This window comes from Saccopteryx leptura, chromosome 9 (genome assembly GCF_036850995.1).
Source record: "Saccopteryx leptura isolate mSacLep1 chromosome 9, mSacLep1_pri_phased_curated, whole genome shotgun sequence".
Lineage (NCBI taxonomy): Eukaryota > Metazoa > Chordata > Mammalia > Chiroptera > Emballonuridae > Saccopteryx > Saccopteryx leptura.
Genome location: NC_089511.1, coordinates 25,819,279 through 25,836,502, shown reverse-complemented (window position 1 = coordinate 25,836,502; position 17,224 = coordinate 25,819,279). Strand labels below are relative to the sequence as shown.

Below are 17,224 nucleotides of genomic sequence, written 5' to 3'. Positions count from 1 at the left end.
CTTTAAAATTTTTTTTCACAATTATTAGCAGGCAGTTTGTTAAGTATCCTCTTAGATTATTTCTCTTATTAACTGTGTTGTATGCTTTCTATGTCATTCATTAGTGCACTTGTCTTTTTTTCCTCTCTTGTTCCCTACTTTAATTTTCATCTGCTGTTCTCATTTCTTGAGAACCTGGAAGGCAGGCAACGGGTGGGTCATTAATATTTAGCACTCCTTTTTCTATAATATATGCAAGTAAGCCTATCAATGTGGCCTAGGCCGCAGCTCACAACTGTGATATGTAATATTTTGTTATCACTGAGTTAAAATGTTCTCTAATTTCCATTGAGATTTCTTTTTGAGAAGTGTATTAATAAAATTCCCCACCTTTCTGGGGGTTTTAATACATTTAATTATTGATTTCTAGCTTAATTGTACCCAGGGCACTTACTGTGTAGGTTTTAAACCCTTTGAGATTTGTTGCAATACTGTTTATGACCCAGAATAAATTTAAGTAAATATTCTAGGTACACTGGATAAGAATATGTATGCTAGAGTTGTTGGAGGCACAGTTTCCTATTGCAACACATTAAAATATAAATTACATATTCTGCCAAATTTATCAACTTTGCTGTTAAAATCTTCTGTATTCTGTATTTCCACTGATTATTTTTTTGCAAATTCTTCAATAAACTACAGAAAGAGGTATATTAAAAGCCCCTCCCAATATTTTGTGTTTCAATTATATTGTTCATTTTTCCTAGTATTTCTGTTCAGTTTCTTTATATATTTTGAAGCTCCATTAATTGGTACAGAAAATGTCAGGTTCCCTGTGTTTCCTCTTTCTCCGGAACCTTTGCCCCTGAATGCCTGGCTATCTTGGTTTCTCGCAGTTTCTTTTTTTTTTTTTTTTTTTGTATTTTTCTGAAGCTGGAAACAGAGAGAGATAGTCAGACAGACTCCTGCATGCGCCCGACCGGGATCCACCCAGCATGCCCACCAGGGGCGAAGTTCTGCCCACCAGGGGGAGATGCTCTGCCCCTCCGGGGCGTCGCTCTGCCGTGACCAGAGCCACTCTAGCGCCTGGGGCAGAGGCCAAGGAGCCATCCCCAGCGCCCGGGCCATCTTTGCTCCAATGGAGCCTTGGCTGCGGGAGGGGAAGAGAGAGATAGAGAGGAAGGAGGGGGGGTGGAGAAGCAAATGGGCGCTTCTCCTATGTGCCCTGGCCGGGAATCGAACCCGGGCCCCCTTCACGCCAGGCCGACGCTCTACCACTGAGCCAACTGGCCAGGGCCTCTCACAGTTTCTTTAGACTAGTTGTTTTACTAGTTTATAGAAATGCAGCTAACTGTTATGAGCTGGACATTTGTGTCTCCTCAACACCAGTATGTTGAAGCTATACTTTTGGAAGTAATGAAGTTTAGATTAGGTCTTGAGAGTGAAACCCTCATGACGGTTTAGTGCCCTTAGAAGGAGAGGAAGACAGAGCGATCTCTCAGATCCACATGCAGCACCAAGGAAAGGCCATACACATACACAGTGAGAAGGCTGGCTGGTGTCTGCAAGCCAGAAGCTGGGCTTTCACCAGGAACCAGATCTGCCGACACCTTGCTCTTGGCTTCCCCACCTTCAGAACTGTGAGAAATAAGTATCTGTTGTTTAAGCCACCCAGTCAATGGTATTTTGTTGTAGCAGCTCAAGCTGACCAAGACACTAACTTTCCTAAATTAATCAGCTAGCCATGTGCTACACTCAGTTCCCTGACCACAAGATAGGCTAGCCTACCTAGAGGAAAATTTTATCATCCAGAGTTTCCTGGGGGAGCCAGCTGAGTGTGGGACTCCCACTGAAAGGGTTTGGTTTCTTCCCTTCTTTGTCCTGCTTCCTCCACCCTCTCCCTGTTTTCTCCTGGGAGCTCCCCTCTAACAAACCACTGGCACCTCCGTCATCAGCCCAAGGTGTGCTTCAGGGAGAACCCAACCTAAGACACCACCCAATTACTTAACTCCCTGTTTATTTTCCCTGTACCTACTACCTGCGAACTTTTCCTACTCAATAATGTGAAAAATATTAGAGATACACAATGAAATGTAAGTTATGTATTATTAAAATTTTTTAATTTTATGAATCTGTTTTAACTGATCCTATTTTAACTATTTAACCAAATTTGGGACATTGTATCAATTTCAGTGGGACTGTATTTATAATATGAATTCCTAGATTTTATAACAGTGAAAGATATTTCCTAGGCCAGAAAAGACATTCTATGTCTTCTAGTTTGAGTTGACTCAGAAGAACCATCTGCCTCAAGGGACTCCCCTTACCTTCCTATTGAATCAATTTCACTCACTCACATGCTTTGACAACTTCCATTATTAGAGTTAGAAAGAAAAAAAAAATGTTGCCTATAGTGTATTACAAATAAAAAGAGTGCACTGTCATAGAATTTATAAATCTGAAATTATTTATAAATCCTCAAATTCAAACCCATACTTTTATAGGGAAGGAAAACAGGAGAGAAAATGTCATTCCCCCCTCCCTGGGGCCACCCACAATTGAGTATTATAATCTAGCTTCTTTCATGATCCCCAAACCAGTAGTTTTTATCATCATATATTACTTAGGATTGGTACTTGGTACATTCACTCTTATCATCATAAGACTGATCCAGACCTAAAGAAACTGTGCTACAGTTGTGCTACAGGGCAGACAAGGATGACAAAGGGGAAGAGTAGAGGGACCACCAAGACCCTGGCAAGGGAGATTACAAGAAGGCGGAACCTATTTTTAAGAGGGCCCAGAAGGAAGTGCAACATCCAAAGAAGGGAGAATCAAACAGTCAGGTGGACAACCATCTCTGGTGTTAAATCAAGTGAAACGATAGAAGAGAAGTGATTCTATATTAATCCTAGAAGTGACAGCAACCTCTCCTCTGCTTTAATGAATAGAGGATTTAAGCATATCGAGAGATAAGATCTAACTCTTAATTCGTTTTTATTTCACCTTCTCAAGGCCAGTACACAAAATAGAATCTAGAAGCATAAGTGACACACCACTGATCATAAAATTGATCTGCAACTTCATTCTCCCCACCTTTATCAAAACACTAGTATTGCTTTTAACTTCGCAAACCAGTTTCCAATTATCAAAAAAGTAAAAATATTTTCAATAAAACCATCAGATCCCCTTAGTTCACAGACTTTGACTAAGCACAGATGAGAACATTTCTTCTTTACTTCAAGCTAACAATGAACATACAAAATATAACTATAAACCTTTGACCCTGCTTTGCTTTATAATTAAGCAGGAATAAATTGACTCTTCTTACCAGATTTATGTGGTAGCCTGAATTCCCTGAGAGTACCTCTGTATAAATTAATGTATATATTTGGTCCTGTGAGGTTTGCTAAAATGGGGTTAATTGGCAGGTCACAGCTTGAAACTGTTTAACACTCTCCTGGGACTGTGCTTTTGAAATTCTCGTGACCACACCTCAGCACTGCAATCACTTTCAATAAGGACAATATAGAATTTCAGTACTTTCCTATGCTTCCAATAGAAAACTAAGGAATTAAAGCATAGAGGTTAAACATTTTCCTGTCCTTAACTGAGTTCGCAGGGACTGAAAGCCAGGAATGATGAACTGATCCCAGAATCAATGAATATCACAGTGCTTGCTCTTGCTCTTCACTCCAGATTTTATGCACGGACTAGAGCATGAAAGAGAGGTGCAGTGCAGGCTGGGGAGGTGCAGTGTGCTGGGGAAGCACGTGTCCGTGCCTACAGGGGTGACTCTCAGGGATCTGGCTATTCAGGGATTTAGTCGGATATAAGAGTTCTCATCTCGCCTGACCAAGTGCTGGCGCAGTAGACAGAGCGTTGTCCTGGGGCACAGAGGACTCACGTAGGTTCAAAACCCCGAGGTCACCAGCTTGAGTGCAGGCTCATCCGGCTTGAGAGTGGGCTCACCAGCTTGAGCGCAGGGTCGTTGGATCGAGTGTGGGATCATAGTCACTGGCTTGAAGCCTAAGGTCGCTGGCTTGAGCAAGAGGTCTCTTGCTTTGCTGTAGCCTCCTCCCCACCCCTTGCTGTCAAAGCACATATGAGAAAGCAATCAACAAATAACTAAGATGCCACAATGAAGAACTGATGCTTCTCATCTCTCTCACTTCCTGTCTGTCTGTCCTTATCTCTCTCTCTCTCCCTCTCTCTCTCTCTCTCTGTCACAAAAAAAGAGTTCCCATCTCAGTTTTAAGAACTGTATAAAATGGCCAATAGATATATGAAAAGATGTTCATCTTCACTAGCTATTAGAGAAATGCAAATCAAAACTACATGAGATATCACCTCACACCTGTCAGGTTAGCTATTATCAACAAGACAGGTAATAACAAGTGTTGGAGAGGCTGTGGAGAGAAAGGAACCCTCATTCATTGTTGGTGGGAATGTAAAGTAGTACAACCATTATGGAAGAAAGTATGGTGGTTCCTCAAAAAATTAAGAATAGAGCTACCATATGACCCAGCAATCCCTCTACTGGGTATATAACCCCAAAACTAAAAAACACTGGTACGTAAAGACACATGCAGCCCCATGTTCACTGCAGCATTGTTCACGGTGGCCAAGACATGGAAACAACCAAAAAGCCCTTTAATAGATGATTGGATAAAGATGTGGTACATATATATATACTATGGAATACTACTCAGCCATAAGAAATAATGACATCGGATCATTTACAACAACATGGATGGACCTTGATAACATTATACAGAGTGAAATAAGTAAATCAGAAAAAACTAAGAACTATATGATTCCATACATAGGTGGGACATAAAAATGAGACTCAGGGACATGAACAAGAGTGTGGTTGTTACCAGGGGGAGGGGAAGGGAGGAGAGGGAGGGGATGGTGGGAGGGGAGGGCCATAAATAAAACCAAATAGAAGGTGATGAAGGACGATTTGACTTTGGGTGATGGGTATGCAACATAATCGAATGTCAAAATGATCTGGAGATGTTTTCTCTAAATCTATGTGCTGTAGTTGACCAAGTCACCCTGTTAAAATCAATTGTCTAAATAAAACTATTAAAAAAAGGAAAGAAAAAAAGAACTGTACAACTCATAATCCCAGATATAAAGTAGGCCATAAGAAAGAAAAATTAGGCAGAACTAATAAGAAGTCGTGTGCCACAGCCTGAATCAGCATGAAGGTGTGGGACCACGCAATTCAAGTAACTCCCGAGGTGCCAGGGGCTTACTCAGCACATCAGATCTGGGTGTGGTGGGGAAGCAGGTGACACAGAAGCAAATAAACTGCTTGTTTCTCTAACAAACTCTGCAAAAATAGGCCTTCCTCAATGCAGTAAACACTGTGCCTCCCTCAGGCAATAAAGCTTGCCTGCCCCATCTCTGGTCCTGGGGACCCATCAGGCACATTTCAGACCCACACTCGCTGTGCCAATGAGGCACTACTTTACCTAGGCTTGAGTATTTTTTCAGCCCTGTACAAACTTCATCTCTTATTCTTTTCCTCATAAAGAAAGTATCAGTTGTTACTTTAAATCTATTGTTATTATTTTTAAATATAATAATTTTAAAAGTTTTTGTGCACTATGTTTAACAGCAAGAAACATTCACCTCGTTTGTCCTCTTCAGCACTGACATGCATCACACATATCTTGAGAATTTACCTTTGGGATTTTAATTTAAGCATAATAGTTGCATGCCAACAAGCACAATGATTTAGGGCAGTAAGGATCGCCAAATAATTCTTCACAGAATGTTATAGTTACTCTCACCAGAAGTACATTCAAGAATGAGCATTCTCTCCGTCATTAACTAAATATGCTAATTTCGCTACAGATGGGTGCTGGATTTAAAGAGCAGATACTATATGCCTGGGGAAGCATTGTTTTCTAAGCATTTAGAGTAGAAGGGCTGAGCCATGGTTAAAAAAAACAAATAATGAGAAAATACAGACAAATATTCAACTTTTGAGCCACACAAGGAATATTCTGATCTTTCAGAATATATGCGAAAAACAGGTATAGCTCAGAAATATCCCAGGTTCAGACCCAGACCACCACAATTGAGCACTGCAATAAAGCAAATCATAAACTTTTTGCTGGCGGAGGGTCTTGTCTTCAGTTTGTAAAAAACACAACATCTGGAGAGGTGCAATACAGCAAAGTATGCGTGGATTTGTCGTCATGGAAGCAATCCGCTATTTATTTAGACACATGTACATATGTATGTTTACACTTACACATAAATATTTTATTTATAATCTTATTTACTGCTTTATTGTTTAGCTTGTATATGCAAGTACGTACATTAGTTTGCAATACCCCATTTCCAAGCTTTCCAAGGACATAGGAATAAAAATTTGCACTGGGATTACACTGCAACCACAGAACAGTGCTACATATATGGCTTCTTTAAATTCTGTCCCAAGATCACTGGGACTATCAAATGGTGCACTAGATCCTGTTTGAACTCCATATCGACAACAGTAAAAATTTAAGATGCCCATAATAATTCAAACAACACCAAAATTGCAACAGTGGAAATATTATATAAAGGCAGTGGGAGATTTAATTCCTGTGTATAGCCAGGATTAGCAGTGATTGCTCTTTGTTTGCGTGTTTACAGTAGGATTATACTTCTCTGAGCTAGGAAATCTGCCAGGTTCAAATTGAGATGCGTCTTCCCAGTGCGAAGGCAGCAGGAAAAGAGGTTATTTCTCAGTGGCACTTGTGTCCCAGGGCTGCTGCGATGAAGTATCACTAACTGGGCAGCTTAAAAGAATAGAATTTTTCCTCTTTCAGTTTTGGATACCAGAAATCCAAAATGGAGGTATCAGCAGGTTCGTGCCCTCAGTAGGCTTTAGAGAAGAACCCTTCCTCGCCTCTTCTTGCCTCTGGTGGTTGCTGGCAGTACAGGACTTTCCTTGGTTTGTGGCTACATCGTTCCCATTTCTGCTTCTGTCTTCACCCAGCCTTCCATCTGTCTTTTCTGTCTCTCTGTGTCTCCAAATCTCATCCTCCTGAGAAGACCTGCTTTGGAGCCCACTCTAATCCAATATCACCTTATCTTAATTTATATCTGCAAAGAACATAGGTCTAAATAAGATCCCATTCATAGGCATCAAGGTTAGGATTTGAATGTACTCTTTGGAGGACACAACTCAACCCACAATGACACGCTAATAAAAAATTTTAATTAGTGTACCTCAAAAAAAGATTAATTTTTCTTCTTGCTTGCTGGAAGAAATGGAAGCATTAAGCCTCTTCCTGATCTCCTTCCCCCATTAGAGGGTCTAGTCATTGTCACAGTTCTTAGCTCAAAGATGGAAAGCAGGGGGTTGTTGAACCTGATTTCTCACTTCTGACCTGTCAATCTTTGGCCCTGTTTTTCAGATTTACAACAAAGAGGTCACTCTACCTGTTTCTTAAGTCACTGGCGCCTTTACTTGCTGATTTAGTTTATTTATACAGGACCTGCTGACTTGGCTCAACACCCTTCCAGAGTCTGATCTAAATGCCAGAAGGAATGTTACCATACTAGAAATAATATATAGCCTTTAATGAATCACTCAAAATCTGACATTCCTTTGTGTACACTTCATGTAATTAAGAGGAAAAAAAAGAAAAACTAAATGAAAAAGAAAAATGTAATCAAGTAGGTTGACAACCAGCAAAAGATAATTAAAATGATCCTGTTTTGTTTCTGTTTCATTAACATGCAAATGAGATTCATGAAGTTTGATATTGTTTCACCAAGAGCCACAGAAACGAATTAAGAATGAAAATGAGGCCCAGGGATGGAGGTTTCTGATCAGTATGTGAATTATTGAAAAAATAATGTTCTCCAATTAATAACTTACATATACTTTTTGTGATTTATTGAACCTCAACAAATGAAACAAAGAGTTAAATTAAATTTTGCATCTCTTTCCAAGGGCCAAATCCTATGAAAGTTTTTATTAGTCAAATGTAGTGGTGGCAAATGTTAAACTCCTCTTTACTTTGAAAAGAAGGACAAGATGGACCTCATTCTAAGAGCAGTGCTGTGACAGCGGCATTCCTACTGGGAAGACCCTGGGTACAGGATCAGGACTCATCCTCAGAGGGGTTAGGAGAGTCCACTTGCCTGTGGTCAGTAGGGGATTCTGAACTGCAAATAGGGAGAGACAGTCCAGTGTGAGCAATAACTCTCACTACAAGGCTAATACAAATAACAGAGGAGCATTATTGATACAACTATATTCAAGGCCTCCCAAATTCCTGGTTTGATACAAGGATCTCAGCGATAGTACTCTTCATTGATACTCTCACACTCAGAAACATAAGTGATGTCAATTATACACAATAAAAAAGAAACATTCATAAGTAATTGTCTCAAATAATATTTGAGATAAAATTTTTAAGTAAATTTAAAATCATGCTAAATTGCTGGATGCTCATAATGTGTACCAGATTTCAAAACGCAGACATGCACACACATGCACACATGATCTATTTGTTATGGCCAATGTTCATTGTACTCAAACATTAAACAACAGAATAAAAGATAACATGAAGGAAAATCAGAAGTACTGGCTGGCATATGGCACGCTAGAAGGGGATAATAAATGAGCGAATCACCGTTTTAATAATATATGATGTCAGTGTCTACTGCTTTATAGATGTTAAAAATGCTTTCTGTGTAAGTATTGCCACAGAGTACATGCACAGATGGTTTCTGCCGCAGCGCATTATGAAAAAGAATCACAATAATATTCTGTCCATAAGTGCACAGAGTTTTGAAATTCTCTCTTATTCCTACAGCAAGCTGCCATTTAATTATCTGCACATTCCTTTAAACATTCTGAAGCAATCAAACACAACCTAAGAGTCAACAATATGAACTGAGTATTCTTAAGGGAGCACGAAAGCCGATTAAGTTCCCATTCCCCAACAGGAGAGCAAATCACGTCATCCATATTGAGAATGAAACATGCTGAGAACTTACTATTTTTAAATAACTAGCAACTTTTAAAATTACTTCTTGCAAACTTCCGTACTTATCTTGAAACAGAGGGCCAATGAAAATTTCATGGCTACTGTATACACAATGGTTGTATACAGATGTTCCTTGACTTACAATAGGGTTACCTCCCACTAAACCCACAATGAGTTGAAAATATCATAAGTCAGAAATGCATTTAATCCTACTGAACACCATAACTTAGCCTAGCCTACCCTAAACATGCTCAGAACACAACAGCCAACAAACACTGGCAACACAGAGCACTGTAGAGCAGGGGTCCCCAAACTTTTTACACAGGGGGGCCAGTTCACTGTCCCTCAGACTGTTGGAGGGCCGGACTATAAAAAAAACTATGAACAAATCCCTAGCACACTGCACATATCTTATTTTAAAGTAAAAAAACAAAATGGGAACAAATACAATATTTAAAATAAAGAACAAGTAAATTTAAATCAACAAACTGACCATTATTTCAATGGGAACTATGCTCCTCTCACTGACCACCAATGAAAGAAGTGCTCCTTCTGGAAGTGCGGCGGGGGCATAGTTTGGGGACCCCTGCTGTACAGGAACATCAGTTGTTAACCTTGTGATCACGTGCCTGACTGGGAGCTACAGCTCGCTGCCGCTGCCCAGCATCACAAGAAAGTGTGGTACCATAAATCACTAGCCCAGGAAATGATCAATGCATATTGCTTTTGCACACCGTAAAGCCGAAAAATCCTAAGTCGAACCATTGCAAGTTCAGGGACCATCTGTATTATTGTAGAAAACTTTGTTTTATAGGATACATAAAAAAAGCTTGCCAGATTGAAGGAATTCAGTTCTTTAGGTGCTGAGATGATCCTGCAGGATTTTAAAAGGGGGACGCATCCCTCTGCCATCCCAGAACCAATCCTACACATCATGTACCTACCGTGAGTTTCCACCTTTTGCTTATTTAGAAACTTACTTCCAATTATGATATATCACTAATAATGATCTTATTAAAAGAGAATGGGAAATTAATGAGATTCATCATGAACCGGTCAGAGAGGGGAAAAAAACAGACTCACCATCTCTTCGATTTAGCCTTGCAAATCCAGGGCCATGGCTGGTCGAGAGCACAGATGAACTGCTGAATGACCCCTGAGACAAGGCAGGCACCAGAGGCTCGTCGCAGTCATCTGCCAAGAGGAAAAAGACCGTTCACATTAGTAGTGCTGATGGTTTCCTTGGCTTCAACACATAAAAGAAAGAAACAAAACAAAATACAAAAAACTAGAATCGCTAACAATATGCCACTGTTTATATGCATTCTTCTCCTATTGGTCTGTTATGTTCAGTAAAAAAAAAAGAAGAAGAAGAAGAAGAAAGTTCAACAAGAGAATATGAAAAAAGGAGAAGGTAAATTTCAGAGAAATAACAAAATAATATATCTTCAAGTAGAAAAGTTTTACTTAAACAAGAAACAAAAATACTTAATCAGTATACCTAATTTATAAATAAACATATAAGGAAAGATTTATAAATTTAACTTTATGAAAAGGAAAAACTTATGGTGAACAAAGATTACATAAAGGGAAAAGAAATGTATCAACACATAGAAAATATTTACAAAAAAGTATACAATTTGTATTCGAAATTAAGGAAACCAAAATAAAATGAAGAAAAACAAAAACTACCTTTAAATTGGTTAGAAAATTCATCAGAAAACAATGGTACAAGCTAAGACTGGAGATGTTGAAACTCATCAACAAAAAGAAATGTAAACTAGGACTACAATTAGATACTATTTTATAGATAGGTGAATTAGCAGGATTTCAGAAGTCTACACCAGATCATCCAGACAATGTGGGTCAAGAAAAGTTCCTATGCACTGCTAGTGGAATAGCAAATTTGAGCAATTACTTTTCAAAAACAATTTTGTCCATTTGAACCTTCCATACCCCACACTCCATCAACTCCACTGACATGTCCTCCTGGAAAGATGATGAATCACTGTTCTCAAGGCACTTTGACTTCTTACTCAAGGATGCAATACAAATGCTAGTATTTTTTGTATTCCATGAAAAGAAAATGGTTGGGAAGCACTGACCTAGAGAAACTCTTGCACTTGCACAGCAGGAAGCATGTACAATTTCTAGCAACACTGCTTAGAGCAAAAAATCATTAACATTCCAAACATCCAAATACCAAAGAACAGAACACTAAACTGTAGTACTTTTCATAATACAATAACATACAACAGTAAAATGGAACTGTACCAATACACTAAAAACAAACAAACAAAAAGGCTGGATCTTTTTTTTTTTTTTTTTTTTTTTTTTTTTTTTTTTGCATTTTTCTGAAGCTGGAAACGGGGAGGCAGTCAGACAGACTCCCGCATGCGCCCGACCGGGATCCACCGGGCCCGCCTACCAGGGGGCCGATGCTCTGTGCGACCAGAGCCAGTCTAGCGCCTGGGGCAGAGGCCATGGAGCCATCCCCAGCACCCGGGCCATCTTTGCTCCAATGGAGCCTCGGCTGTTGGAGGGGAAGAGAAAAACAGAGGAAGGAGAGGGGGAGGGATGGAGAAGCAGATGGGCGCTTCTCCTGTGTGCCCTGGCCGGGAATTGAACCCGGGACCTCCGCACGCCAGGCCGACGTTCTACCACTGAGCCAACCAGCCAGGGCAAGGCTGGATCTTAGAAAGAAAATTTTCAGAGGGAAAAAATCAATTATAGAAGACTATATAACTTGTTTCATAGTTTTGGGATTCTTAAAAACAAAGTTAACATGTTTTGGGGGGCCATATGTGACTTAAAAAACTAAGACGACTTGGGGTGATAAACACAATACAAAATAAAGATGATATATTACAGAATTGTACACATGAAATCTATATAATTTTATTAACCAATGTCAACCTAATAAATTCAATAAATATTTTTAATTAATTTTAAAAATAAAGTATAAAATTTAGGATAACGATTAATTCTGGAAGAAGGCAATATATGTATATATGAACATGTATATAAGAATATATAGGAAGGTATATACATGTCTATTATCTATCCTTTTATGTGTATACATATAAAATTTTAAAATAAAAGAGGGAAAGTATAATAGTCTCATGTTGATCATGATATCCATACATGCTTACTTTATTCTGCTCTTCCTTTTGGAGGAGGGACTGACAGGGACAAACAGAGAGATGAGAAGCATCAACTCATAGTTGCAGCCCCTTAGTTGTTCACTGATTGCTTTCTCATGTATGCCTTGACCAAGGTGCTCCAGCCGAGCCACTTACCCCTTGCTCAAGTCAGCCACCTTGGGCTCAAGCCAGCGACCCTGGGCTCCAAGCCAGCACCCTTAGGGCCCAAGCTGGTGATCTCAGGGTTTCAAACCTGTGTTCTCAGAGTCCCAGGCTAACGTTCTATCCACTGCACCACCACCTGGTCAAACATTATTCCACTGATTCTTCATTCTACAAAAGGTATTTGAGTTTTATTTTATACAATTATTAAGTTGTTGCCATCTTTGCTCTAATCAGAAAAATATTTCTCTCATGTTTAGGATGGAACACATATTGGTAATTAAAAATCATGGAGGGTTATTGTCCCATCTTCTAATTAATTATAAGAGATTTAACTTAAATTAACCTAAAATTATCTAGATTATTCTGAAATTTTATGAAGTTTATTTTGATTGAACATAGTTTTTAAACAATCACTAGCAGTTTTACTGCTTAAATATTCAAATTACAATATTTTTCTGCAGTCTTGCTATTTGAAATATGTGTTTCTCTTTAAAGCTAAAACATTTTTCTTCTTTTATTTTTTTTCAATTTTTATTGACTGTACTGGGATGATATTGGTTAATAAAATTATATAGGTTTCAGGTGCACAATTCTACAATACATCATCTGTATATTGCATTGTGTCAAAACTCTTAAGTGATAAGTAAAAATTTACCAACTTAACATTAGAATGCCTTTCATAAGAATTTGCCTAAGATAGCATCTTGTTGTTTTTAAGATCACTTCATTTTCATTTAAAGTTCACTTTTTCTTCTTTCACCCCTTAAATTCTTTAGCTAACTCTTAATACCAACTTAGATACCTTTCTCTCTCTCTCTCTTCCCCTCCTGCAGCCATGGTTCAATTGGCTCGAGTGAGTTGGCCCCAGGTGCTGAGGATGGCTCTATGGCCTCCAACTCAGGTGATAAAAAATGGCTCCAGTTGCAATGGAGCAATGGCCCCAGATGGGCAGAGCATCGCACCCTAAAGGGCTTGCCGGGCAGATCCCAGTCAGGGCAAGTGCAGGAGTCTGTCTTTCTGCCTCCCCTTCTCTCACTAAAAAATAAAAAATAAAAAAGCTATTTAACTGCAAAACACAATCAATTATGCAGATTCAGATATAAGTTTTAGACATAAGATGAATCTAGTGCAATCAATTGCTCTGGAAGGCATATATTTATTGCTCATTTGTTTGCCACTATAAACTAAGGATCAATACTGTTCTATATTTAGCTAAAAAAACAATGGGATTAAAATGAGAAGGGGTCCTTATTCTAGTTGTGGGGATATGGACATGTGACATGGGAAATGGGGGTTGACATGGGGCTCCCGATGTTTGGTAAAGCTGTAGGTGTTGGCCTGAGTGATGTGAATGGCATTATTATTCTTCGCCATGAGCATATACACAATTTGTTTTGTGTTTATTTAGTAACAAAATAATCTAAAATTATTCTTATATAAAACTTAAATAATAACTAGCATACTAGTACATGTTCAGTGAGTGCCCTGTGCTATGAACCACCATTTCACACATAGTATCGTCACTACTCCTTTTTGAGGTACTAATATTATTTTTATGATACAGACGAGGTAACTGAGACATAGAGTTTAGTTAATTTGCTTATCTCATTGTCATGGGACCATGATATTTACAAACTGTACTGAGGACTAAAATTCAGTACATAAGAACACCATGACCACAATAATTATTTATTTAGGTTTGGAGTATAAGAATTTCATCAGACACCACATAAAATCTGTCTCAAGAAGTTGTGAGCTCCCATTCCAGGTTTGTCAAGCTATTTGTTTATTACCAATTTGATCTTCAATAGTCTTGACACAGGGAGAGGGGTGTCAGACAGGAATAATGAGTCTGGAGTGAGTAAAAGGAATATTTCCCTCTAGACATTAATGAAATGAAATTCTAAAGTGCCAGTCTCTTGTGAATTTAATTCCAGAAGACCAGTTTTCTCCGGCTGCACCAGTACACGCAGTAAAATGCAGGTTCTGGTCATGCAAAGCTGAGAACCACAACTGAGGGAGAATTTTGCCCCCCAGGGGACACTGAGCAGTTCCTGGAGATACTCTTATCATGACAACTTGGAAGGACTACTGGAATCTAGAGGGTGGAGGGCAGGGATGCTGCAAACAACTGACAGTGCTCGAGCAGCACTCCACAACAAAGGTCAGGGGTGCGGCTGCTGAGAAACCCTATTCTACACTCCAGATCAAACAGTCCAGTGAATAGTCTTCTGAACTAATCTCTCAGCTGAAACCCTCAGCTTCCTCTCAAATTTCAGCAATTATTACCTCTCATTTACAGCTTTTCAGAGTGCATCTGATCATTATTCAGAGTGCATACATATATAGGCATTTAAGTAAGGAGCTTTTCAAATCTGAAATAACATACTATTTCAATTCAAAACATAATTGTATTGTATTTTAATTAAGTACTATACCAACTCATTGTCACTTCACCAGGGACAGATATGTGCATATGTGTAATATGTGTATATTACAGAGAATAGTATACATGTATTATATTATATATATGTCTAAGTAGAATATTGTATCTGTATTAAAAGTATATATAATAATGCATATATACTTGTATATTGAAATATACATATGTATGTGTATGTTTAAATGCATATATGTACATATATCGATATAATGTGTATAAGCTGACCCTGTACAAATGCTGCTGGACATCAAATCATAAGTGTGATGGCATACACTTATGTTATCCTTATATAAATACATATGAGCATATTTATATATGTATACACATTACATATAAATGTGTTACTAATGATATATTCGGTTATATGTTTACATATAATATGAATGTATTTCACATACAGATGTAAAATATACCTATATATCATATACTTGTACACATATTGTACATATGTATTTGTGTTAATATTTATATTTACATTATTACATAAATGCACATATGCAAACATACCATATATTATATATAATATAGTAATTGTTACATGATATACTAATATTACATAATAGTATATACATACATATATTGTATATAGAATAGTACCACATATACTATATAGATATGTATTATATACACAACTGCTATACAGCATTCCATATACCTGTAATTTAGATGTACAAATATATAATGTACAATAACTGCCACCTTTGCACCCACCCTTGCAAGTCTCTAAAACTGCTCACTACAGCAGCTGCCAAGAAAGGGAACAACGGGGGCCCAGTGCGGAGTGGGGGATTGTATTCTCTCCCTCTCCCTCTGCAGCCCCTCCGCTCCCCTGAACAGCGGCGCACTCGGGCTATGGTTTCCCCGCACCCCAGCTCTCTCCCTGGGCAGCAGCCTGCTCACCTCTCTCCTGCTGCCCGCCTATGTGTGGCGCGGGCGCGGGCGCACACGTGCCACCAGCTCAGGTTGTTACCTCTGGCTGGTGCTCTGGGAGCATCGACGCCCTAGCTCCCAGCTCCCCTCTGCTTGCATGAAAACATGCATGGAGGAAGGTTTCTAAACTGCAGGAGCAAGATGGAAATTCTTTACAGCCCTCTCCAACTTTTAGGATGGGCCTCTGGGAGATTGAGGGCTTCCTGGTTACAAATATTGCCTACTGTACCCCCGTCACCTCCATGTGGGAAGGGCAGGGCTGGCTACCTCCCGGGAAGAGGGCCCAGCCGCCTGGTGTTCCCAGGAGAAGGGAAGGAGGGGTGCCAGGTCGTCTCCGCCGGCTTCCACTGCCGCACTGCATGCTGGGCCTCAGCGCCCCTCTCTGCCTCACCCAACTCAGAGCAGCCAGGTGCAGCTTAATAGAAAAGGAATAACCCTTAATAGAAAAGGAATTTGCTCTGGGGCAGGGGTAGCACAGTCTGGGTAGAAGGAGCTCAAGAGAGCATGAAGACTCCATCACTAGTGAAATTTAAAAATACAGCCATCAAGGGAGAAGGTTTGCACAATTCAAAATGGTATCAGGAAATATTTGGTTAATCAGTGTTTTTTCTATTAGAGGAAGAAATGAACATCACTCTTAACTATATGCTTTTCCAAAATCCTATTACTTCCTATTCATTTTTTTCATAGTGACATTAGAATTTCCACATTAACCTTGATATACAATGTGAAAACATGGCTTTTGGTCTTTTTCGTTAAAAAAAATATTCTATACATTGATTACATTTGGAGAGAGCTTCATTGAATTCTGTTAGAATATTTATATTCTTAGGGGGAAAAGTTACCTAATTTGTGCTGAGACATTTACACACACACAAACACACACACACACACACACACCTCTTACAGCTTTCAGGTCAATATCTCAGAAAACACCATTTACTCTTCAGGTAAGAGAAAAACCATTGTCATTAAAAAGACAATGATAAATTAGATCCGTGGCAAATTGTGTATATGAAAAATTTCAATAGCCTTTATAAATAAAGATGCAAGCTATATTGAAAGTATTTTAATATAGCTCGATCAAAAGCAATTTAATTTTATTTTACAAAGGGCTTTAATGTGTAATTTTCAAGTAAGTAAAAGCTGTTCAGTTTTTAATAAAAGTAATTCAATTTTCTTAATCTCTGTGTAATATTACCTGTACTAAGATAATGGGTGTATATTATTGGCTGCTTATGTTCTCAGTGCTCTACAGTGTATTAACTCATTTGATCCTGACAAATACTCTAAACCAGTTGATACTATTAACTCCGTTGGACAATCAAAGAGAAAGGAACACAACGGTTAAATGATTTACCCAAAGGCACAGAGCTCCTGTTCTGAGCCGGTACATTGTTAAAGCAAGTACTAGCATCTAAAATACACTTGACAAAAAGGGGAGGGGGGCGGTGTCTGATTTTCAGTAGCTTTCAGCTTAAAGGCCAATATGAGTAAACACAACCTCTGTTTTTTGGAAGACCTACCAAAATCAGCTGCCTGCCTAATAATGAGTC

At 38.8% G+C, this 17,224-nt stretch overlaps 1 protein-coding gene across 2 annotated transcripts in view; it reads right to left on the bottom strand.

Annotated features, from left to right (window-relative positions):
* Positions 1-17,224, bottom strand: part of CNTNAP4 (contactin associated protein family member 4) — a 313,756-nt gene that overhangs the window by 211,984 nt on the left and 84,548 nt on the right. For both annotated transcript variants that reach the window (XM_066349003.1, XM_066349002.1), the window contains exon 2: positions 10,071-10,181. Coding sequence is in view for 1 of the 2 variants with exons in the window: in XM_066349002.1 (XP_066205099.1) it covers positions 10,071-10,181 (111 nt within the window). In the remaining variant the exon portion in view is untranslated. The remainder of the gene's footprint in view (positions 1-10,070; positions 10,182-17,224) is intronic.